The sequence below is a fragment of the Nothobranchius furzeri genome, chromosome 19 (genome assembly GCF_043380555.1).
Source record: "Nothobranchius furzeri strain GRZ-AD chromosome 19, NfurGRZ-RIMD1, whole genome shotgun sequence".
Classification (NCBI taxonomy): Eukaryota; Metazoa; Chordata; class Actinopteri; order Cyprinodontiformes; family Nothobranchiidae; genus Nothobranchius; species Nothobranchius furzeri.
Genome location: NC_091759.1, coordinates 4,332,341 through 4,357,194, shown reverse-complemented (window position 1 = coordinate 4,357,194; position 24,854 = coordinate 4,332,341). Strand labels below are relative to the sequence as shown.

At 40.6% G+C, this 24,854-nt stretch overlaps 2 protein-coding genes and 2 pseudogenes across 12 annotated transcripts in view; 1 reads left to right on the top strand and 3 right to left on the bottom strand.

Annotated features, from left to right (window-relative positions):
* The window catches only part of si:ch73-15n24.1 (uncharacterized protein), a 38,844-nt gene extending 31,786 nt beyond the window's left edge, over nt 1-7,058 (bottom strand). For 3 of the 8 annotated variants that reach the window (XM_070547475.1, XM_070547470.1, XM_070547467.1), the window contains exons 1-3: nt 2,447-3,628; nt 2,102-2,169; nt 43-85 (exon numbers count right to left, since the gene is read on the bottom strand). Coding sequence is in view for 3 of the 8 variants with exons in the window: in XM_070547467.1 (XP_070403568.1) it covers nt 43-48 (6 nt within the window). In the remaining 5 variants the exon portion in view is untranslated. Of the gene's footprint in view, nt 1-42; nt 86-2,101; nt 2,170-2,446; nt 3,629-6,516; nt 6,584-6,753; nt 6,947-7,012 lie in introns of those variants that run through there. The other 5 variants (XM_070547471.1, XM_070547468.1, XM_070547469.1 and 2 more) reach the window with 4 other exon arrangements.
* A 122-nt stretch (nt 7,059-7,180) lies between these two features.
* LOC129164588 (small ribosomal subunit protein eS19-like) lies at nt 7,181-10,211 on the top strand (annotated as a pseudogene).
* LOC139061468 (trypsin-like) lies at nt 9,665-15,335 on the bottom strand (annotated as a pseudogene).
* A 208-nt stretch (nt 15,336-15,543) lies between these two features.
* The window catches only part of kmt2ba (lysine (K)-specific methyltransferase 2Ba), a 37,131-nt gene continuing 27,820 nt past the window's right edge, over nt 15,544-24,854 (bottom strand). For 3 of the 4 annotated variants that reach the window (XM_054745141.2, XM_054745142.2, XM_054745143.2), the window contains exons 25-36: nt 24,034-24,112; nt 23,792-23,952; nt 23,516-23,683; nt 21,254-23,426; nt 21,040-21,153; nt 19,683-19,786; nt 19,461-19,586; nt 18,775-19,027; nt 18,074-18,184; nt 17,903-17,986; nt 17,695-17,824; nt 15,544-16,626 (exon numbers count right to left, since the gene is read on the bottom strand). In XM_054745141.2, coding sequence (XP_054601116.2) covers nt 16,351-16,626; nt 17,695-17,824; nt 17,903-17,986; nt 18,074-18,184; nt 18,775-19,027; nt 19,461-19,586; nt 19,683-19,786; nt 21,040-21,153; nt 21,254-23,426; nt 23,516-23,683; nt 23,792-23,952; nt 24,034-24,112 — 3,779 coding nt within the window. In that variant the 3' untranslated portion in view covers nt 15,544-16,350. The remainder of the gene's footprint in view (nt 16,627-17,694; nt 17,825-17,902; nt 17,987-18,073; nt 18,185-18,774; nt 19,028-19,460; nt 19,587-19,682; nt 19,787-21,039; nt 21,154-21,253; nt 23,427-23,515; nt 23,684-23,791; nt 23,953-24,033; nt 24,113-24,854) is intronic. The other variant, XR_011517330.1, reaches the window with a different exon arrangement.

Here is a 24,854-nt window from a genome sequence, read left to right as displayed (position 1 = left end):
TCTAATTTTATACATTTGAACAGATCAATAATTAAACCTTACCTTCATAATTCATGTTGTGAAGTCTTGTTATGACATCCTTTACCTAAAGTAAAACATACACAGAATGAGTATTAGAGTCGCTGAACGTATGGCAAGCTTGTTTTATTTTTCATTTTATTCAATATTCAACATAAACAGTGAAATACTGCCAATGCAACACCCGTTTGTATCGTTTTGGCGCTACTGCAGCTGTTTTTAATCATCTCTTTTGTAATTCTGCACTAACAGCTTCTTCTAGAGGGCATCTTTTGCACCGTTTTTATTTACCGTTGCAGTTGTCGGTTTATCGTGCTCGGCGACAAAGACACAGATTTAGCAGCACGCAATCAAACCTGCTACACATTGTGGCAGATTGCATGGGAATTCCTGAGGTCTGTTCAATCCATTAATGTATGCTGTGGTTGGATGTCATCAATTATGAATGAGAAACACGTGAGACTCATAGAGAGCTGGTATAGAAGCATGGGGAAGACAAGCAGCTGTTGTATTTTTATATCTTTACTATTCTGGGGGAAAAGAAGGCGGTATAAAAATAAATAAGTGATGTTTTCTACATTCTTCTATAGGTACAGATTATGTGATACATTTTAAGAGTTGAGGTCTCTTCCCTTTAAGTCCCAGGTATTCAGGAGTGCGTTGACCCTGCCAGTGAGTTCATACCATAAGCAGACCCATGCAGTTTCTCCTCCAGAGCCTCTGATCACGAGCCTGCTGAGCTGCCGCCTCGGTTATGTAAGATTACATAACATCAGGGCTGTCTGTGTAACATTTCATAACCTGGGGGTCCCACCACACTAGTAGAATCATCAAATTCCCTCCACAGTTGAATCAAAGGGGCTTTGGCGTGTTAAGATACGGAACATAAAGTCTGATATGAAACCCTAAAAGAATAAAGATAAATAATTGGGGAAGATTTGTCTCTCTGACCCTCTTTGGGAGTTTCTCTGACACGGGCAGATGTTTCGTTTCAGCGAGACTTTGGCTTAAAAAACTTTTCCCCTCACGTTATTGAGTGTGTTTGTAGAGGTCAAGGGAAGGTTGACCCGAGGACGCTGTTAAACAAAAGCTTCATCCCCCCACGGCTTATCAGAGTGATGCTGTCTGCCCAGAAAGGTCATATCATTGTGTATTAATTAAATCATTGCATTTGAATTGAATCAGCTCACATTTAGACTCTAATGATTATTATTTAACTAGGCCAGCGACTGCCATCCAACGGTCTCTAATACACAATTATCATTTTGACTTGACCATTTTGAATAAAAACAAACTTTATGGAACTTTTATACCCACGACCAATCTGACAATAAAGAGTGTTTCTGAAACACACATGCACTCGCTCTCCTATGAACAATAACAGCTAACAATCCTGGCGTTAGATAATGATTTAGGAAATGTGTGAAGAGATAACAAACAGTTTTGGAAATAAAAAAGCAACATAACAGGAAGAGATAGAAAATAAAACATTTCAGAATGAAATCTATGTATTTAATGTTTTTACATTGAATTAGCTGCGTATCTATACCGTCTAGCATTATTCAAACCATATTCGTCTTGTAATGATGACTCTGTTTGTTGTGGTCAACACTTTATTTGCAAATATGTCCGCAAATGCCCCAAATCTTCCACCTTCCCCTGAAATTAACTAAAATCTTTACCATACTATGGCGTTTGTTGCAAGTAAAGGTCCAGACTACTGAACGAGACAGAACGGAATCGGGAATACCCGGATGGGCGAATCAAAGACGGGGGTGGGGGGGTGGGGGGGGGGGGGGACCTGGGAAAGTACAGAGGAGATGATGAAACCCTGCAGCAACATTTGAGGTGGATTCACTTCTCCTTTTTGTTCCACCTTATGTTTAATTTCTGAGTACTTCATCATCAACAACAATGTAAAACAGGAGATGATTCTGCAAACCCGCGCATGCGTAGGAGGGAGGGACTGTCCGCCACTGCCGGCTATTAACTCTAAATCTCACCACAGCATATTAACACACACACACACACACACGCATGCATGCATGGACACAAAAATATACACCGATAGAAACGCACATACCCGGGCCTCTCTAAACTGGGTGTATTATGTGATTCCTTTCCTTCATCTAAACGTGAGCAGAGGTAATCCTTGAAGGAGAAGCAAAGAGAACGGCAATAACTCAAGATACAGAAGGTCTGAGGTGGGGGAATAGAGAGGGGCACTGAAAGAGGGCGAGAGCTGGAGCGTGAGATGGGATAGACGAACAGGATGGGGGGATTAACAACCTAGGGAATGCATATTTTAAACGACAGAACAAGAAATAGGAGAGTTGAAAATAAAGTAGGTGGGGGGAAGGAGAATGCCTTGGGGAAAAGGGAAAGGCGTAGACAATGTGGGGAGGACAGGTACATGGTGTATACTTACAAATGAATGAGAGGAAAGATCGCAGAAGTGATGAAATATCAGGTCAGAAAACAAAATTCAAAAGTGATCAAAGAGAAGTCGGAGTTTGAGGAGAAGTCCCATTTCTAAAAATTCCAAAGTTTGTTTCTTTTTTTGTCTGATTTTTTCCAATTCTTATCTATCTGTCCTTCCTTCTTGGTTCTATCCCCAGCTGGTCATCTTCCTTCTTCTCTTCCCAGATCTGGTACTCTTCTTACCCCTATGACTCTCTTCTCTCCCTTTCCCTGTCTTTCACACAGCAGACCACGCTTTCCATTTCCCTCGTTTTTTTTTTTTGGGCCACTTTCTCTTTCATACGTCTGTACATCGTACACGATTTTCCTTCCCTCAACTCAGCTCCTGAATACAGAGAGGACTTTAAAAAAAACAGGTTTCTGCACAGCAGACGAGTTCCACGCAGGAAAAAAAATGCTGCAGAAGGAGAGAAAAAACTGTTGACAGGAAAGGACAAGCGGATTGTGGCATGCAGTCAAATGAAGCGACAATCCACGGCCTACGTTTTTCAGGGGCGCCACGCGTAGTGAGGGCGAAGCGTCTGAGTGGCGTTGCCTCCACAAATGAAGGCATAACCGAAAGAGAAAAAGAGATCAAAAAGTAAAAGGCAAAACCTGAGCTCGTTGCAGCTGGCCTCCAGTGAAAGTGGATAGTAAGGGCGCGTGAGGAAAATGAGTGGGAAGGAGTCTGGGGCGTGTGCATGTGTGTGTGAAGAGGTGGGAGGGGAGAAAAAGGAGAGTCGGAGAGAAAGAGAGAGACTGGAGGTTAATGGAGAAATATCCATGAGGGAGGGATTGAGGAGGAGTGTGTCAGTATGGAAAAGAAAAAGAGAGAGAGAGAGATGGGGGGGCAGGAAAGGGAATCATTTTCTTTCTTTTACACCTAAGGAATTAAAATTTTGGGCATTTCTTTGTACCCCTTGCGTTCCAAAGCTAATGCCCTCTCTTTCTATGGAAAAAAAAACAGAGAGGAAGAAAGACGAGCATAAAGCGCCTGTGTGTGCTTCGTCTGTAGCCCCTGCCGTTCCTTTTCCCTGGCTTCCTTTCTGCTCCGGCTCTCCTCTATTCAACCTATTTTCTGCACGTGCACTTGAACTCTAAATCCTGTCTGCTTTCCCCTCCCTTCTCCCCTCTCTCTCTAACTGCGCATCTGTGCCTCTCTGCCTCGCTCACCCTCCATCTCTCCTCAGCAGAGGCTTGAAATAGTGCTAGCAGGCAGGAGAGCGCGAGGGGAGGGAAAAGGAGAGGGCGAGGGGGACAAAAAGGGGAGAGAGATGTTGAGAAGGGGGGAGGGGAACGAGCTTAGACGGGCTGACATAGAGAGCACAGAGCTGCTGAGAGTGTGTGTGTGTGTGTGTGTGTGTGTGTGTGTGTGTGTGTGTGTGTGTGTGTGTGTGTGTGTGTGTGTGTGTGTGTGTGTGTGTGTGTGTGTGTGTGTGTCCTGCATGTGAACATGTCTGCACGTCTGTAAACACACATTCATCCACCTTGAACATAGATGCAGTCGTTCACATGCTGGTGCTAATGAGAGGCTAGCCCAGATCCCAGGACGGAAAAGCACAACTTTTTCCAAGAGGAAGAAGGATAAAAATAACTGATTATGTACAAATTATACAAATAATTTATTGCTAAAATGATCATTTTCAGTTTCTTTTTTCATAAGCAGACTTTTTGTATTTATATATTTTTGTCTTTTAACGGTTTTGGATTTTTTATTACTTCTCTTGAATGCCAAACACTGAGTCAGCTCCACCTAATACCGTTGTTTGTTTTTGTATAAATAATTATTTGTTTGATTGATTATCATTTAGAATTAAAACAATTTTTTGCATTGCTTAATAAATAATGAAATGTTATTGATATTTAACTGGACACAAAACAAACCACAACTAACTACATTTCAGTGAAAAGAAAAGATCTTAATCATGTTTAATTACTTGTTTAATAACTGGTATGGCTTAGCCCTGCCAGTTTCTGCTTTAAAGAATTTATATATACTTTCTAAAATTTCCAAATAAACATTTTAAATAATTTTACCGTGCCAAAACAACAAATTAGGTCAAAATTACTTAGTTAACAAGAAACAGATCAAGAATACTGAAGTGGAAATTTACAATCATAACAATAATAAAAACAACAGAATTAGCTTCAACAATTTATAAAGTAAGTTTATGTTTATAGAACATTTCTCAAATAAATGTCACACAACTCTAGGAAATATATCTACAAATGAGTCAAGTAACAAAGTACAAATACTTTGTTATTTTGGTCAAGTAAAAATTACATTCAGTTGTATTCGGTTTATTTGAATAGAGCCAAATCACAACAAGTCATCTCAAGCACTTTACAAAGTAAACATTCCAATTAAATCTACTTCTCAGCACATTGACTTCAGTTCATTATTCTAATTAGTTAAAAGTTTTCTACCTAAGAAAACCCAGAAGATTGCATGGAGCCACTGACTTGTGTCAGTAACTTTACAGCAATCCTTCATACTACACAAGCATGTAGCAACAGTGGGGAGGAAAACTACCCATACTTCACCAGAGTAATCATCTATTAGCCGAATTATTACTTCTACTCATATCTTCATACAATTTTTTGTACTTTCTACTCCTTCCATTTTAAAAAGAGCCTTGTTTTTTATGGTGTATTTTATTTTGGCTTGTCATTGTTTAAAAAATTAAAGGTAAAAACTTCTCCAGATCAATCGCACCACCCGGATAGAGTGAATTTGATTGCAGATGGATAAACATCGACCATTTTGTCACCATATTTATTTGTTCCCTCCACATAATCTACATTCTTTCTTTTCAGCTTGCAGATATGGTTCTTTAAATTTCCTTATATGTCATCATCTCGGCTTAAAACAAAGGAAATTACTTTCTTTCTAAGAATTAGAAATCACAATATCAGCAAAAGCAAATCTGGTACCAAATGCATGTAAAAATAAATTCCTACAAGTTAGTGAATGTGGCAGAATGGGTTAAAAGCAGGTGATGACAAATCAAGGAGTAAACCAACATTTTCAATGCAATACCAATATATGTACCAACAAATTCTTAGATTACTTTTTTAATACAGCTAGAACAGAACAATATATTATAATAATCTCAATGTATAGAATTGAATAAAAACTTTATTGTCCACCGTGGTGGAAATTTTCCTTTGGAACTCAAGAATTGGTGCAAAAATATTGTCAAGGCTCAAAGTTTAGACTTTTATTACAAATCTAACATTTGTTTAACTAATTAAAGCTCAAGGCAAACAAAAATAAAATGAACAACAGGCGAGCTTTACAATTCCCACAAATGCTACTACTGGATATGATTCTGTAATTTAAATCAAATTGAGAGGCCATTCCACTGGGTATTAGTTTTATTAACCTAATTCAGAAAACATTGCTCCTGGTTATTTATAATTGACATTTTCATTTTTTTCCCATAGTCTCCATGAACAAAAAGTCATCTGCACACTAATGAACCGAAAACACAAGCTATTAGTTGTAGCTGTTTAAATTCAGTCATGTTGGCAGATGCTTCAATGCCTTTTAAATCATTGCAAAATAGGGAAAATGCACTTTTTTGCAAGTTGTTGAAAATTATTTACATTTTCCCCTCCAAATAAAAGGTAAATAAATAGGGTATGAAAAATAAAGCAATTATAGTTGCAAATGACAAGCGCTGTGCAATTGGTAACCTTGGTTAGGCTGTGTTTTCTGTATACTGCCCTTACAGTGGATATGCATGTAAATGAGGTATGTATGATGAAATCTAAAAAAAAAAACATACTTCTTTGTTTTGTACATGTAGCATTATGGCCAAGAGCAAGCTAAACAATAAAATAATTGTTAATTTGATAAGTATTTAGTCACTCTCTTCCTGAAGATTCAAGATATTTTCCTGCAATATCTCCTTTGAACCAAAACTGCATGTTTAATTAGCTTATCCATTCAAAAAGCTCTCTTTGACCTGCAAACAAGTCATTTCCGTACAGTTTAGGTCCGTTTTGAGGTTATAATATCCGAGCTTTACTAACCTTTAAGTGGTTTCTTCCTCATGTCTCCTCTCTGTTCGCTCCGAAGCGTTCAAGAAAGCAGCTGGGTCTGTTTGTAAAAAGAAAAACGGGCCAGAATAAGAAGGATGTCACAACACTACCCTCTACTGGGATTCAAACAGAATGTTTAGTGTTTACTGAAAATGCTGGTTTAAAACGTTATTTTGCCATTAAATTAGATAAAAAAAATATAAAAGTAAATAATAAGACAATTTTTACCAGGTTAAATAGTTTGTAAGTAACTTGAGGCTGAAGTGAGGTTTATCCACGCCATGGTTTGATTTTATTCCAAATAAGGACTCCATCTTTCATCAGCATCATCCTTCCTGATGTTTCGTGTTAGCGTTGGCTAAACTGGAATATAGCTAGCTCCACAACTGTCCGCGTGGCTTTCAATTGTATCTGAAAAATACTGATAAAATTTAATCATTTAAAGGATTCAAATGCAGTTAAAATATACAAATGTCGCGGTGGTTACCTTGTTGGAACCAATCTGGTTGAGTTAGCTAGTCCTGCATCTACAGCTAGCAAAAAAAAAAAAAAGAGATAAAATTAGGGGGGAAATGCTCCAACTGCTGCGTCGTGCGCATCAATTAAAAGCTTCCCTTATTTTTTAACTCACCCTTGTTTCCAATTTGCCTTTTAGATGCCCAGTGTAACGGTGAAAGATGTCAACCAGCAAGACTTTTTGTTAAGGTTTTATCAGCTTTTCTGAAAATGTAAGTCAAACACTCAGACCAGACACCAATGTTCACGTGACCTGACAGTTAGCTAATGGGCTAATGAAGAGCAGTGCATAGAGAGCAACTGACATGCTAATTACATAAAAATTACTTCTTCTTATATATATATATATTTCTTGTTTTTTACATTTATTTATTTTATTTTTATTTTTGCATTCTAATGTTTCAAAGCAACAAATACAAAATATAAATCAACCGCATTAAATAGAAAACTGGTTTTTCTAATGATATAATTTATTAAAGGAGACAAACTATAACTTTTTTCTTTATTTAAAATGATTCTATGGACCATATAAAACATGTTCATGAAGTTCTTTGCACATAATCCCTGTAATTTTAGCCTTCACATTTTCAGTACATTTCATTTTTATGAAAACAAGCTAGGCTGGCCATGCCTACCCACCCCTCACTCAGGCTGCTATAAGCTGAGAAGCTCCGATATCCAGGAGGGGTTCGGAGAAAAGCCGATGCTCCTCCAGTAGCATCTGCTCTTCTGCTCTCCTTATGCATGCTAATTTCCCAGTTTTTGACATCACCACCGGGGAACTAGCTGTAAATCTATCCCGGTAGCCACACACAAACATGATTACTTTCAGACTTGTAGGATTAAGAAATCACTTCAATAGAACCTAACCAACAACATGAAGTAGACTACAAGATCTCAAAAAGCAATACTTCATGTCCTGTTCTAAAATAAAAATAAAGAGAACACAAGACATGTCTAAACAGTGTGGCCAAATCTGGTTCAAGTTTAGGTCAAAAGTCATGATTCAACAAAAGGAAAGGAAGTAATAGCATCCATTGAAAAGTTCCAATGACCAAAACTTTTGCTGACATAAAAACACAAACACCATCTTATAATTGTCAGAAAAAACGTATTGTTGATTTCCAAGATTGTAGAGAAAATACTGAATGTGCATGAATTACTGTTATTGATGAAACCATGAATAAAAACAAATCCTAAGAGAATGTTCAACCTTTGACCAACATATACAGCTTTCTGAATATTTGTGAAATTTTATGGTTTAATTCAGTTATGATTTTTTGTTTACACCTTAGTATTCTATAAATGACAGGGTGAGTTTATTTTTTGTTATTAATTTTTTTCACAGTTTCACATTATTTACAATTTAATTCAATGCTGCTGAGGTTTTTCTTTTAAAAATCCACCATTTGTTTTTCTTTAATGTGCGTCTTTTCATCTCGAGTACTGTGTCACTCTTCTCATCTCATAAATCAGTGACATCCTCTTTGATTGTGAAGTAGATTTGTGTTCTCTCAATGAAAAGATCCAAGTTCTGCTCAACGCTTCACTGTAAAAACACAATCTGTCATTGTGCTTAAGGGTATTTTTATCATGAAATCTCTTCAATCTTGGCTGAATCACAAAACAAATTAATCTTTTTATGTTTCATTGAGAAAAATATCCTCCTGCCTGTTTCTAAACTGCTGTATTTGAACGTAAGATTGTACACAGATCCCTTTTATTTGCAGACAAACAGTCCAATCAGTGTTTGATTTTTCAGATCTGGAAAACTGGAGATTCCTGAGTGGGTTGTCACGGTGAAGCTCGTCAGGCACAAGGAGCTTGCCCCCTGTGATGACAACTGGTTTTACACCAGGGCAGGTTGGTTACACAACAACCGTTTCATATGATTTAACTATTTATCCACATGCAGCTAAGATTTTAGAAAAAATAAATCAGATGAAACAAAAGTGTCTATGCATAATAGAGCCCCGTATATCGCCTCTGTCAGCACGCCCCAGGGCAGCTGTGGCTACATCGTAGCTCATCCCCACCAGTGTGTGAATGTGTGTGTGAATGGATGAATGATACACTGTAGTGTAAAGCGCTTTGGAGTCCTTACTCTGAGAGGAGCTATACAAGTGCGGGTCATTTATCATTTATCATTTTAAGGAATCAGATTTAGCATTTTTAGCTTTTAGCGTTTTAGCATGTAGCATTTACCTCCACAGATCATTGTGTAAAGTCAAACAGGTCTTTCACATGTTCCAAAACGTATCCAATATTTACAGTAAAAGCACACAATCCCTTTGGCGGATGTGGACGTAATCTACAAGACGTACATATCAGAAAAATGTCACACAGGCGATAAGTTGGAATTTAAGATTTCACGTCTTTCCTGTGATAAAACCAAACAGGTACATATTGCAACATATAGCGTGAACGCTTTTTTTTCTGCATGTAGCCCAGCATCTACTGCTCGCCATCTGTACCTGAGAGGGGGTGTGGGTGTGGGCTCAATGATCAAGATCTAGGGTGGGCGTCAGAGGAACGGTGTATGCCCCGCCCACTTCATCATAGGCTCCAGGAACGTGGCAAAGAAGGTCTTCCAGGCTCTTGAGAGCCTCAAGATTGTGGAATAAGACCCAAATGGGTAATATACGTGGATTCAGAGGAAAATAGTGTGATGATTTGAATGAGTTTTTGATTTAAAACATTTTTTTTTTGTGCTAATAGAGGTCGTCCACTCACACCACAGAGCCAGAGGGATTTGGACAGGTTTGCTGGTCAGGTGGGTTTGAAACGTGGGAAACATTTAGTTTTTTTGCTGTAAATTCTTTATTTAAAATGTGGGACTTTCTTTTACACTTTTTATTTGAAGGTGGGAAAATGGCGACAGCTCACAATGTTGCCCTCATTATATAAAAACAAAATACCAAAAAACACATTCTTACAGATGCTCCTGTTTACTGTTATTTCCTTACACAAAGCCTGTAAATATTGTGTCATACCTGTGTTTGCAGAGCAGTTTTGTGTATTTATTGCTTTCCTGTTTTGTTTTGGACACATTAGAGTCCTACTTTATCTTTTTATCTTCTCTCATGTGTGCTCAGGTCGCTACAGCAAACAAGAAACAAAGAATTTTACAAAGCGCCGTCTGAGGGAAGTATTCAGAGTACACACACGAGCGAAAAACTTTATCTTATACAGCTTATTTACTCAAGTTTGCTTGCCTCCCATATCAATCCAGATCCTACTGTAACATGGGAGAAAAGGCATTTCATAGACAAGTATGAATCTATGGTACAGTATAATAAAAACAAAATGTTGCTATTTGATCATAAAAACATGAAAAGGTGAATTATTGAGGAAAAAAATTGCATGTTAGCATGAATCTGTCAAAGAAAAACAACAAAACCAATAGATCCAAGTATATGCTATTATTTATTTCCACTACTATGCTTGCAGAGTATTGGAATTAAACACAGTTTATTAACAGAAGTATATTTAACCACAAGCATTTAATTGTTCTGCATGGTAGAGTTGATCCAGCTGTTGTAGCGGCACACGCGACGCGAGCGTAGACGCTGGGGTGTCCCTGCATGGCGCAGTCGTAACCCCAGGACACGACTCCCTGCAGCTGACCGCCACAGACCAAAGGACCACCAGAGTCACCCTGAAATACGCCAAAAAAAGAGATTTGATTCTCTTGAATTCAAAATTTAAACAGTATTTTCAGAACCACTGCTGTGAAATTAGGTGAATTAATCTGATGGCAAAATGTTAGTGGTTCCCAAACTTTATCGCGTATTCTTCATAACTTCATATTTTATGATACAATGAGTGAAAATCGGGAGCAGTCAAATGTTCTGTTTAGAATTACAACATAAGCACTCTGCTTGGTCTTGTGCTCAGCTCCCAAACTCACCTGGCAGCTGCTGGCGCCGCCCTGCCTGAAACCGGAGCACACCATGTTGTCTGTGAAGAGCTGGGTGTAGGCATTCCTGCAGATTCGGTCGTCGATGATTGGCTGCCTCAGACACTGGAGTCTGTCAGGGTAGTTGCCTGTGTAGTGGGAGGGAGAAACTTAGATTTTACATCTAATAAATCATAAATAAACTTCTTTAAATAGCACAGGAACGAAGGTAGATCGTGCCTTTCTCTTATCTTTGATTAGATCAGTCTTTAATTCCAGCTCATGCTGATAAGCTTCAATTTTGTTGATTTTAACCTTCTCCTTGCTGACTTCACTCACTTCCGTTAGCTGACGTGTTGCCCCATGCGAACACCAGATAGTTTTCTTTGGCCACAGGACGGCGAGAGGGCAGGGACACGGTCTGGACATAGCTGTTGAGGGTGGCAAGGTGATCAGCTTGATCAGCATGGTGTCATTGTCCAGGTTGTAGCTGTTGTAATTGCTGAATGTATCCATTGCTCGGTTCCTTCATTCACGGCAATGTTGTGCTCGCCAAGACGCACCTGGATGCTCCTGTGAAGAAAAATGATTTAGAAGTCACTTAAAAGTTGTCGTCATCGTCTTCCTCCACTTATCCGGGTCCGGGTCGTGGGGGCAGCATCCCAACTAGGGAGCTCCAGACCGTCCTCTCCTCAGCCACCTCCACCAGCTCCTCCGGCAGGACCCTAAGGCGTTCCCGGACCAGATTGGAGATGTAACCTCACCAACGTGTCGACTCTGGGGCCTCCTGCTGGCAGGACATGCCCCAAACACCTCCCCAGGGAGGCGTCCAGGAGGCATCCTAACCAGATGCCCAAACCACCTCAACTGACTCCTTTCGATCCGGAGGAGCAACGGTTCTACTACGAGTCCCTCCCGAATGTCCGAGCTCCTCACCCTATCTCTAAGGCTGAGCCCGGCCACCCTACGGAGGAAACTCATTTTGGCCACTTGTATCCGCGATCTCGTTCTTTCGGTCATTACCCAAAGCTCATGACCATAGGTGAGGATTGGGACGTAGACCGACTGGTAAAATCGAGAGCCTGGCTTTACTACTTAAAAGTAGAGTTTTTTAAATTTGTTTCTTAGAGCTGCTCATTCTTAGTGTGACTTACGATTTGTAGCAGTGAGCTGCAGAAATCACCCACAAGCTGGAGATGAGAGATCCGCCACACAAGTGGTATCCAGCATTCAGAGACACCTGATAGGGAACTGAGTTCTTCGGACACTGGTATCCTCCAACAATTCTGTCATCCTCGGCTGCAGCAACTGACAAACCAAATGACTTTTTAAGTATTGCATGAAGAAAATGAGAATGCTTGAGCAAAGATACAAATGTATGTCCTAAAAGTTACAAAAAAAAAGGTTTGTTTCTTACAAGCTGCTCCAAGCAACACCAGGAATACCAGAGCCTTCATGGTGTGTGAATGTGGAAACCGCCCACACTGGAGCTCCTTTTAAACTCTGGTCCTGCCAGTCTGGGAGGTGAACACTGATGGGAAAAAGCCATATGGGCAAAGGCAGCAGGAAGACCTTGACTGGTGTTAAAAATGAGGCTCGCTGCCACTTCAGGCTGTTCTTGATTTATGTAAACAGCTGTTACACTGATCTCCAGTCAAACAGGAGTAAATTAAAGACTTGATATCAAAAGCAAGTTTTTTTTTTCAAGACAGAAACGTGTGTGAATGTTTATTTAGAAATATGTGAATATTATTTATCTAGCAACAGTCGGCACATTTCCCATCTCAACAGCCGGAACGTTTGACACGATTCCCAGTAAACCATCTCAAACCTGATGAAACTGGGACAAAAAATTATGGATGTGCCTCAACTTCTGGTTCCAGACCCTTAAAGGCGTCAAAATTAACCGTCAACTAAGTGTTTTCTGTGGAGCAAAGTTTACTTTGTACAATATATCACAACCCTTGACCCAAATTAAGTAAAATGACCATTTTCATTGTGTTTTTTTTGTGTAGATTATCCCTTTCAGTTGTTTCGTGTATAAAGTTCTCTGTACTGACACTAGGATGTAAGAAATTAATGATGCACTCAAATATCACTATGTTATGACACTGAATCGACATTTAAAAGTAGTGTATTGATTTTTTTTATTATTGAGAAGTCACATAAAAGCGTTAACTGTTTTTCTTTTGTGGTGCACTTCAAACTCCAGCTGCTAGGTGGCAGTAGTGTTACTGCCTTCTTTGTGACAGAACAATGAGATCTGGCAACAACCATGGATGTGATTTGGATTTGTCTGGTCTGAGTTTTCCAATAAAATCAATTCAGTCTTAAAAATGGCTGTTAGTATCGTGATATATCGTCTCCCATGCATCGCGGTGTATTGCATCGCCAGTTTCTTGTTAACAGGGCTCGGGATAAGACACAATTATGAAATTGCGTTCTGTTATTTGTGCAGACATATTGGCCTTACGAGTGTAAACAAACTGTGAAAACAAACAGTGTGTCGCAGATTTGGGAGAAAGGAAGTGTTAAATAAGTTAAAATCCTGAAAAGGATTCAGAATGGAGTACGTTACACAGGGAAGCCAGGGAGCGGGATATAAACAAAGTCAGCATTATAAATGGTTTGGATCCATATGAAAGACTAGAATTTGTTACATTAGATACTTGGTCTTTGTGATTATACCTCCAAGCAAGAAAAAGGTGAAGTTAGTCAGTTTTCCCTGGCGATCGCACGTTGCCCCCCACAACACAGCAACAGTTTACCATAGTTGCGTAATATCAACTGAATAATAGATTAAAGAACAAGACTGAGCACGCTGTTTGCAACAATAACGATAAACAAGTAAGGACCAGTGGCTGTGGTGATGTCACGATCACCAACCCTATTGGAGCCCAATCACTCCCATCTGTTTCTGGACTTTTTGATCCCCTACTGCCATAAAATGACCTGGAGACTCTACGGACAGACTAAAGTTATTTTCTGATCCTGTTTGATATGTGCTATGATGTCCATGGATTTTAAGGACACATCTTGATGCCAGAAAAACGCTCAATTTCGACAGGCAGCAAAATTTACTTCAGTTTTTGTGTAAAAACACGTAGAGGACTACAACTGTTCGTCTCACCAAATTTATGTCAACAAACCAGACAAGGAGATGAAAAAGAAGAAAAATTGCTGTGAGTTTAGCACGCTTTGGATCCTTCTTGGATGTAAAAAGGAGCATTAAACGTGGAAAAAACACTATAAATCTGGCCATGTAGGCAGCTACATTTGAGGAAAAGAGATTCTGTTGTGAAGTCATACAATTTGTAGTATTTTTAATTAAGAATTTGTACGAACCGATAAATCTCAGATTATGTAACATAGTCAAAACACACAATTATTTTTCAGTTAAAGTGAAGTACAACAAATGTGTGACTCAGCGCAGAGGCAAAGTGGACCAGAAAATGAATTTATAGCCCTGTTCACATACATTACATTTATTTTTTTCTGTCAGCGGACCCATGAGCCGAAGGGGTGGACACTTTAGTCTCCCTATACACACCCCTAGCTGACAATGTCACACAGGTGAATATTTGACCCTTAAATACTAGAAATTTAAAGTTTTTTTATTATGAAAATGTTTTTACCTGAAGTTGGGATTTTTTTAAATTTAGATGACTATAAAACATTTTGTTAGAATTTGGAAACTTCACCTGCTTTATAAAAAAAAATAAGTCTTGGGACAAGATCCCCCCCCCCAATGTGTGGCATCAACCTTCAGGAAATTTATAAAAGGAGCTGCAAATTTATTCCTGTGAGATGCAAATGAGCATATTCTTAATTATTTAATATTGCACCAAATATTTGTCATGTTTACAAAAATGGATTTGTATTATTTCCAAACATTTTTGTTTTAGGGGGTCTCTCCATTATGGAAGCACAGCTGCCACCCACGCAAAATTTAATTAGAGCAATGTCACGTGATAATTTTTCCGTTCCAACAACTTTTCACATTTGTACAATTTAATTTCCCATTCTTACAATTATATTGTGAAAACATGATAGTGCGCTGTACAGACATGAAAGTATAGTTTGAAATATTAAAATTATCGCATACCGTGTTAATTTTATTGTGTGGGTGGCAGCGCTTACACTTCCGTACTTGACGAGTTTGAACAAAAACCAAGATGATTAGTTTTTAAATTATAACAAATGTCATGAAAGATAAATTTCACATCTTTGTTTCAACAAGTTTGTAAAGATTAATGCTCTAATAAAGTTACATAATTCTCAGAAATTCCTTTAAATTTCATTTATTCAGTACAATTTGGAGAAAACATTGGCAAGATTAATCAAACCTTTTCAACAATTCGTTTATTGGACATAAATAAGCCAAAACATGTGATTTGTGGACATTGTTAGTATTTTAAGGACTGTTTTTATGTTAGTTTTGTATAATAAAAACCGACCAATGTAAGAACGAGCCACCTTTGTGTACTTAAATAAAAATTTGCTTCATAACACCTTTGAGATAGCACACCTGAGATGGGCGAGAAAAGGAACAAAAAGCTTAACCTCTGTTATTCAATTAGTATAAAAGCTCAAAGACATTTCCATCAGTTGGTGGAATAAACATTTATTGTTCAAATATACAAAATAAGGGATTTCAGAGCAAGATTATATTCATGTTGAACCCTGCAACAAGAAACATTTTCCCTCATGAGTCTTAAAATACACACAAAAACCTAACAGACAGTGGGATAAAACATGACAGCATTTCTGCCATTACAAATAAAAAAAATCAGACCAAGCCGAGGAGAAACAGGACGTCCAGTAAAGAAACAACTTTTAGGGGACAAATATCACCAGCACCTAAAATACAGAAGTCCTTGCTCACTAGAGCGAAGTTAAAACGTAGCTGCTCTACAAATGTACACAAGGTGCTTCGAGTGCAATGTGTTTACTTTGTGTGAGAACGAAAACGTGCCCTGCCTGCTGTGACGGCGATGCTCGCCGGAGGAGGTCGTGTCAAAGTAAGGTGCTGAATAAATTCTCCTCATCCTCCTCCTCTGATCAGTGTACAGAGGCGCTACGTCTCACAGCACAGGAATGAATCCCTCTTTACAAAGTAATGACTGCAATCAGCTTCTGCTCGCACTCACTGTTAGTAGGTGTGGGTAATAACCCACCGAGAACCCAGAGGCCAGCACCTGAAAGAGTGTGGGTGTGAAATAGTAACTCTAATCTAAAAAGGAATACTGCAAAACTTACCCTGCACTCTGGAAATAGTTTTTTTTAATATTTCTGGCTCTTTTCTGGTTTGTTTGACTGCAAAAACGACTGGATTTGACATAAAAATGGTTTGTGGCTTCATGAGCACTTCACATAAGGAAAAAAAAGTTTGTGGATTTTATGCAATTGTGCTAATTAAGGTAGCGGCGGCATCGCCTGGCTCCGCAGTTGCAGCGCAGCTTGTTTTCGTCGTCCTCGATGGGGAACTTGTAGTCGTAGGTGAGCTCTTCGCCCCGGTATATCTTCCTCAGGGCGAAGATGACAATGTGCTTGCGACCGTCCACGTTGATGACGCGGGAGTAGCAGTTCGGCTCGCAGGAGTGGTTGATGAAGCGGGCTGCGTTGCCTTGCATGGTGGCGTCCACCACGTCGAAGTCATCGATGCGGAACATGTAGCAGCCGATGCCCTGATGCAAAAAAATAAAAAGTATAAAATAAATACATGTTTAGCTCCATGTTTTCATTTTTCGCTTCTATGAAGGCGATTTCCAGCAAAAATGACCTACCTTCCTTTCTGCCCACACATAATGGATATTTTTTACCAATTGCGATGTAAAAATTGAGCTGTGGAACTGTTCTAACAAGCTGAGACGCAGAGGAAAAAATAAACGGGCAAGACTTCACAGTAGGGCTGGGCAATAAATCGAAAATTTATCGTTTTCGAATTTTCTGACCGTCATCGTGATAATTTTTCTCGTGTCAATAAATCTGATAATAAAAAAAATGGAAAAGATGTGTGTAGGTTGGCTGCGTTCATGTCCCTTTAAGAAGCTGCAACACCCTGACTCTCGTAAAAATGTGACTCAATGTAATACATGCGACAGCCCCATCTAGTGGACGGCTTTCGTTTCTGCACATACCTGTAGTTGTCCATTTATCGTTACTGAGGGGAAATCCTCAAAGTATCCTGGTATTAATTTTAGGCCATATGCCCAGTCCTTCACAGCAATGTTTCAATTTGAAAAACTTTAATTTGGCCTATATTTTAAAAAGCTTTTTTTTTTTTAAATCTACAACAAATAATCTGTAAATTTACATTTCTAAATAAAAATATTTACTGTAAGTTAATCTTAAATCAGTACTATTATACTTGTTTAAGAAAAGTTCATTTTTAGAAAAAACTAGACCTGGAATTCATTAAAAGCTACGCTGTTAAGAGGTTTTTGTTTATATTTTGCTTTTTTTTTAGGTCTAATTCAGAAGTCATTTGAATATATGAAACTTTCGTAACAGACACACTGGTATAAAATAGGATAAAATGCATAGTGAATAAATAATCTCAGTAGTTTGAATTTTTATTCACTAAACATTTAAATTCAAGGAGGAGAAATCCAATTTTTGTGAATTTGGTGGCCATTTGTCCATTCTGAGCCAAAGAACAGAGACCAAAGCAGAAAGCTGCAACATTAACGTCTTAATGGTTCATTTCTTTAATGTTGATGCTGCAACAGCTGCAGGTGAGAACTTTTACTGACCTTGCCGTCGTAATATTTCTCCCGTTTGTCTGTCAGGACGGAGCGAATGACTGTGCCGGCGTACTCGATCACCATCTCCCCAGCCTCGATGTTCCGTTTACAGAAAAGTCCACGGCCGTGAATTGGAGACCTACGAAACAATTTGTTTTTTATTGGATCATGGATCAAAACTCCAGATTGTTTTTTGATATTGGTTCTTGTAATTTACCGGTAAACTCCCACGGCTTCTTTGGAGATCTTCTCCAGGTGTCTGAACCTCATGGCCATGGGGAGCTCGGAGCTAGTAGCTCGCCTGGTGGACAAAATTAAAATCAACATTTTGTCCTCTCAGGACTTTTCTGTATAGAGTTGTCAAGTGCTGGTTATTTACTTAACTCACCTTGAACCTTTCAGTGGAAATTCATCATCGTCTTCATCAAACTGACCAACTAAGTTTGGAAGCGCTCTGTGTTGCGACGCCAGGAAGTTGAACATATCAAACGTTGCTTTCCTGGTTGAAGAAACAAACAAAAAAAAACAATTAGAACAAGTTTAATTAAAGAATTTTACAGCGGCGTTAAGAAAAGTAGTGTGTCTGCACTAGGGATGTAAGAAAATATCGATATGGCAATGTATCGTGATATTTCCCCCAGCAATATTATATCGATATTCAAAAGACGTGTATCGGAAATATCGATATGGCAATATATCGTGATATTTTTTCTTGCGATTATTACATCGATATTGAAAAGTTGTGTATCTAATTCCTGAAAGAATTTAGATGCAAACATATGTGTATATTCTTTTCATTTTGCGCAATTCAATTGCCACCCGCTAGTTGGCAGCAGTGTGCAGCGGGTTTTGTTTCCACCACTGAAATGTAAATCCCTCCATCATGGTTCAGATACCTCATGTTAAACATGTTACGTATCAGTTTGGACTGTTTATTGAACATTCTTACAATAAATTCAGTAAAAAGAATTGCTTGTAACGTCTGACTGAATGTATCGCAATATATTGTGATATATCGCATCATCTCCCTTGTATCGTGATATGTATCGTATCGCCAGAATTTCAAAAATACACATCCCTAGTCTGCACCTTGTGTAGACTTCAGCTCGCGCGCAGCCGCTTGGGTTGAGAGGCAGCTCCTCCTCCACGTCGTCGCAGCAGTGGAATCTGAAGCGGTGCTGCCTGCAGTTGGCAGCGCCCTCTAGCTGCTCCAGTAGGAAGATGACCGCATCGTGGATGACACCGAGCATCCGTGGGCCGCTCATCACGCCCAGAGGAAGCTGCTTCAGGTGGAATTCTGCTCGAGCTTCCAGGACGCTGTCAATCACAGCTCTCCACGCAACTGAGAAGGAAGCAATGACGACGATGAGAGCGGGAATTCACGTCTCGAGCTGTTTTCTCATGTTCAGAGTAGGGCTGGGCAATAAATCGAAAATGTATCGTTATCAAAATTCCTGACTCTTATCGTGATAAATTTTTTCCATGACAATAAATTAGATAATAAAAAGATGAAAAGATGTGTGTAGGTTGGCAGCATTCATGTTCCTTTACGAAGCTGTACCACCTTGAGTTGTGACTGAACGTAATACATGTGATAGCCCCATCTAGTGGACAGCTTTTGTTTCTGCGCATACCTGTAGTTGTGCCATTTATCGTTATCAAGGTGAAATCCTCAATATATCGTGATATTAATTTTTGGCCATATCGTCCAGCCCTAGTTCAGAGCATATGCCAATTTGTGACAAAATAACAAGAAGCAAAAGAACACCCCCTACCCTCGATGCTGTTAGCCATAACGCTGAAGCCGTCGTCGCTAGTGATCTCAAAGCGCAGGTGAGGCTGATTCATGCGCGTCTTCTTTCTGTGTTTCAGAGCTGGAGCTTCTTCTTCTGAGCTGCAGCCTGCAGAATTCCAAAAGACACAGTAAACAGGAATCACATATAAAGAAAATGTTTTAAAATACTGTAAAATATCCTAACGGAGAAACTAGAATTAACCTGTATAAGGACCCCAGGCAGAGAGGTCGCCGTGTCGAGAGCTGACCCATGTGTGAGTTTTCGTCTCCAGGTCAAATCTGGATTGTGGTAATGAAGGTGGACGTCTAAAAAAAAAATGCACTTATAATAATAATAATAATAATAAAAAGGGTCAAATTATGAATTTTTCTTTCACTATTCGGACCTTTCTACTGGATGTGTACCTCAGGGCTTTATTCTTGGACCCCTTTTATTTAATTTATATATTTTGTCCCTGGGTGACATTTTTAAAAAACACCATGTTGACTACCATTTATATGCAGATGATTGCCAATGATATGCCTCTGTGAAGCTTAATGACTCCTTACAGCCATTTGTTGAATGTCTCAATGATGTGAAGAGCTGTCTGTCTGAAAACTTTCTCCTGCTGATTGATGCCAAGACAGAGACTTTCATTTTCAGCCCTAAGACTTCTCCAAGCCCCCAACTGACCCTTCCTTTTATTTCAAGTGGGTTGAAAACCCATATCACAAACTTAGGGGTCGTGATGGATGCCAACCTAAAAATGGACATTCATGTCAACTAGGTAGTTAAGGCCTGTTTTTACCACCTGAGGCGTCTCTCTAAAGTTAAGCCCATTTTTAAAAGGAGTCATCTCCATTCAGTTGTCCATGCCTTCATTACCTCCCATCTCGACTACTCTAACTCAGTGCTATATGGTATCTCCTCCTCCACTCTTGCCCGCCTTCAGCTAGTGCAGAACGCAGCAACCCAATTCCTGAATGGCACCAGGCAACGAGAGCACATTGCACCGGTTTTGGCAAATCTCCATTGGCTTCCCATCGATCTTCGAATAGAGTTTAAGATTCTGGTTTTTGTATTCAAATCCCTCAATAACAGCACCTGGCTACTTGCCTGAGCTCATTCACCAGCCAACCAGCACCTTCATGTCCCTAGCTCCTGCTGCAAGTCCCGCGGGGAGCGCGATTTTTCAGTTTGTGCACCGAAGCTCTGGAACCACTTGCCCCTCCCGATCAGACTCTCTTCCTCTCTTTCCCTTTTTAAGTCTCGTTTAAAAACCCATTTTTTTTCTCTGGCTTTTAATTCAGTCTAACTTATCCTCTTTTTCTTTTTCTTTACTATTTGAATTACTCTATTTTAATGGATTTAGTTTTTATCTTTTGATTGTTTTTATTATGTGTTTTTGTTCAGCACTTTGGTCGGCTCTGATGCCGTGTTTAAATGTGCTATACAAATAAACTTAGTATGGTATGGTATATGTGGAAAGGCAGCTAATTGTTGCGTACTATGTTTTGCTTACGTTTCTGGTGGAAAAGCCCAGTAGCATGTTAAAAATAAGTCTCTAAATAATGTTCACCTGCTTGACGCAGGAAGTGGTGGGGCCATGATCCTGACTGGGTTCGACTTGCTTTCGTGGTTCAGATCCAGGACATCGCTTACTGTTGGTGCCTTCATCCTAACACCACTTGTCCTGTTTAAAGAAACACTGTGTTTTAGATTTTATTACTGCAGTAATAAAATATTAAGGATTAAAATTCATATAATGTAAAAAGTTTATTATTTTTAAACACCTTGCTTCCTGAATCTCCTCCGGTTCGCTCGACAGATCCTTCAGAAGTTCAATCTTTGTTTTTTTCTTGGAGTGTCTTTCAGACACTGGGGGCATTCTCCTTACTCTAACCCTACTGAAAACACTGGAAGACCTCGAGTGTCCCACTGAGGACTCATCTGAATTGTTCATGTGTGGAACTTGTGGCGGTCCCTGATGCCCAAGCTTTCGCTGGCGATTGCTGCCGAGAATGATGGGTTTTGGCCTCGACGCGTCTCGATGAGAGGCCATGGCTCGGTCGATGATTGCTTGAGCAGGGTTTCTTTGGGTGTTAGAGACGCTCTGTTTGGGAACAGTCTGAACGCCGACAGGAGCTGGGGAGGCTGAAAGAAGGCTGCTTTTCACAGGCAACATTTTGACGATGATTTTCTTCTCTAGCGTTGCGCAGTTGCTCATAGGAGTGGCGTTTGGGTTGGAGGGGCTGGACGGAGACTTTATTATGACACGAGGAACAGATGACACAGAGTTTCTGTTGTGGAGAATCTTGGCGATCTGACTTATTCGGTTGTAAGCAGGGGAGTTTGAACTTAGAGCCTGAAACGTGTTTGTTAGCGGGTCTTTGAGGAGAATCTGCCCCTGACGGTTGACAAGTAGAACCTGACGGGCCGGAGCTGGTGGAGCGGGTGAGTTTGCTTCCTCAGCCTGATTCTGGATCACTTCCTTCTGCGGCTGACCGCCTGGCTTCGAGGTGTCTAAGCGAATAGCGATTCTCCTGCCCTGCGTGGGACCGGCTTGACCAGGCAAAGTGTTTAGGCCGTTGATGACGATGGGGGACGTGACCGGACGCTGGACTGAACAGAACATCGCGGGAGCAGAAGGAACGTGTCCGAGGCGGTGGGTTAGGCTGTTGACGTTTGGCTGGAATTGACAACTCTCCCTCTGCAACACCTGCTTGGGAATAGACTCGGGTGTGTTCTTCTTCACTACCGTCGGAGATTTTTTGGACTCGAGTTCCGGGTGAAAATCTGGATCCGTTTCATCGTCTTTAAATACCTCACTTGAGTCAGATGATAAGTTATCTTCATCTTTGTCATCATCCGAACTGGAGCTCAAGATGTCTACGGAGTCACTGACAGATGAAACAAAATGATCTGCAGCAGAATTTCTAAACACGTCCTTTGGAAACGTTGGCGTGGTCACAGAGACCTCCTCCTCCACCAGTGACAGATCGTTTCCTACGCAACGTGAGTCCAGAAAATCCGGAGCGGATAAAGTTTCTTGGCTGTCGACTTCTGTTACTTGCTGCTCGGCGTTGGACTGTGACGAAGCATACAACGGCTCCAACCGGGTCAGCGTTACAGACAGACGCTTTGTGGGTGTGTCTGGAATGGAGTGAACTTTTATTTCGTCTTCTAGCGCCTCGCTTTCATCGCTCTCCGACCCACCATCTGCCCCGTCCAGCTGAGAAATTGACGAGGCCGCGAGAAGCTGAATGGTTTCGTCAGAGCTGCCCTCTGCGTTACTCACGACCGTACGGGATAACTTCCCATAATGTCTCGAGTCTTCATCGTCAGAGCCCCTCTCCTGATTGTCCTCGCCCTCTACCTCTGCTTTAGCGCTGTTGAGAGCCAGATTCTCAGCCAGAAGAGCCTCCTCAAACTCCAGTTTAGTGTTCAGCATGGAAGCCACGGCTACATCTGTGTCAAACACGGTGTAAGGAAGCTCCTGGGACATCAGATGGGCCACCTCCTCCTCCAGGTTATCAGGAGCCAAGGAGATCCCGTTTGTTGTGGCCACAGCTGCATCTTCTGCCTCTGATGATGCCAAGAAGTCTTGGGGAACCTCTGCGGACACCGGGGTTGTGATTTTAAAGTTTTGCCCCCCTCTGGGAGAGTGAGTGATGGCTCCGCGTCGGGGCGAAAGTCCCGCAGAAGGGCTGGAATTGGATCTAGGAGGGGAGTTAAAAATCGGAGACGTAGAATTTTGTGGTGAGAGCGGGGGGGAGTTGGAGGATCTTGGATGGGGGCTAAACTGGGAACATCTGGAGCGGACGGAGTGGAGGTTTGCCGGGACAGACGGGTTGCTTTCTGTCGGCGAGGAGCTGCAGCGTCTTCTTGATGAGAGACGGCGAGGGCGTCGGGTGTCCTCCAGGTCCCTCAGAGTCAGGATGTGGTGCGACTTGTAGTGAACAGAACCTGGCATCAAAGACATTATGATGAAAAACAGCTGAACGTACCCAAAGATACAGAATATGACAGGAAATGTACTTAAACAATTGACATACCCGGCGATGGGAGAGGACGTGACGATCCCCCTGCAGGTCTCCTGGCCTGTGAGTAGCCAGGACTTCTAGGGCCTGCTGTGTCGTATGCTTTGGAGTTGGGTGATGGGGTTGTGGACTTTACTGGGCTGGAAGAGGAGCTGAAACAGTCCGAGTACTCCATATCTGAATCTGCAACAAAAAGAAAACCATGCCAAATCATTAAAAAGCTTCAAATCGTTAAATTATCTCCTTTTTTGCTCTTCTCAACACCGGAGCGACCTGTAGGATTGTGCTCACCTCTGAGATGGTTGGGACTGTGGACAATGGTGTGGTTCTCTTCTTTGTCCCATTTCAGGTCCTGTTCCTCACCAGGAAGAGGCGTGCTCACTTCTGTCACCTTACAGGTGTACTTGCAGTGTCTCCGGGGGTCCACGGTGCTCCAATACAACCGAGAACATCTACAGATGGAACAGGGAGGACAGACTCAAACAAAACACTGTCAACCTGGTGAAGGACACATTCAGGAGGAACATACTTACTGATAACCAACGGGGTACAACATCCTCCCGACTGTCGACAGCTCAGACAACACTCCGAGTTTCTGAATTTGGAGAGAACCTGGAAACGGAGTAAACACATAATTCAGCTCACTACCAACAACATTTCGCTTCAAGATGAAAGATTGAGTTTAAACTAAACATGGATGAATGCATCCTCTTTAAAAAGTGAGATTATACCTTATTGATTCTCTCAATTTCAACAAATGTTTTCTTAAATTTGGTTAATAATATTACCAGATCTTAATTTTTATGCTAACTAGTTGTTGCAAACCTGAATACATCCCACAACTACTACATCATCAACATTTTAGCATGACCTTAAGGACAGCACCAAGGCTCATAGGCGTGGAACCAGGTGGTGACAAACTGCAACTACAACATCTCTCTAGCCTTTAAGAACAAATGTTTTAATTACATTAATAAAACGTGGATCCCTGACACCAGCAGCCCCACATTAAGTCACTGCCACCACCGTGTTTCACTTTAAAGGTTGGGTGACAGGTTAAAATTTACAGATATTTGTCAGTCCAACTAATGACGATGGGCGAAATTTGCTCCGGTTATGTTTAAACCTTTTGTGGGTGTGACATACAGCGATCCACCAATCAAAATCCCTCTCAAGTCATTGTTTTGCAAGTTTCCTCTGCTATATGATGCATCTGCTGGTCTGAGCTACAAACCTGCAAACCTGAAAATAGTGGGCAGTTGTCGTGATCTATCGGCCGATAGCTTCAGATTCTGCCCTAGCATGGGGGATGCTAACAGGTTATGGTGAGAAAGAGATGCAGGACATTTTGAAT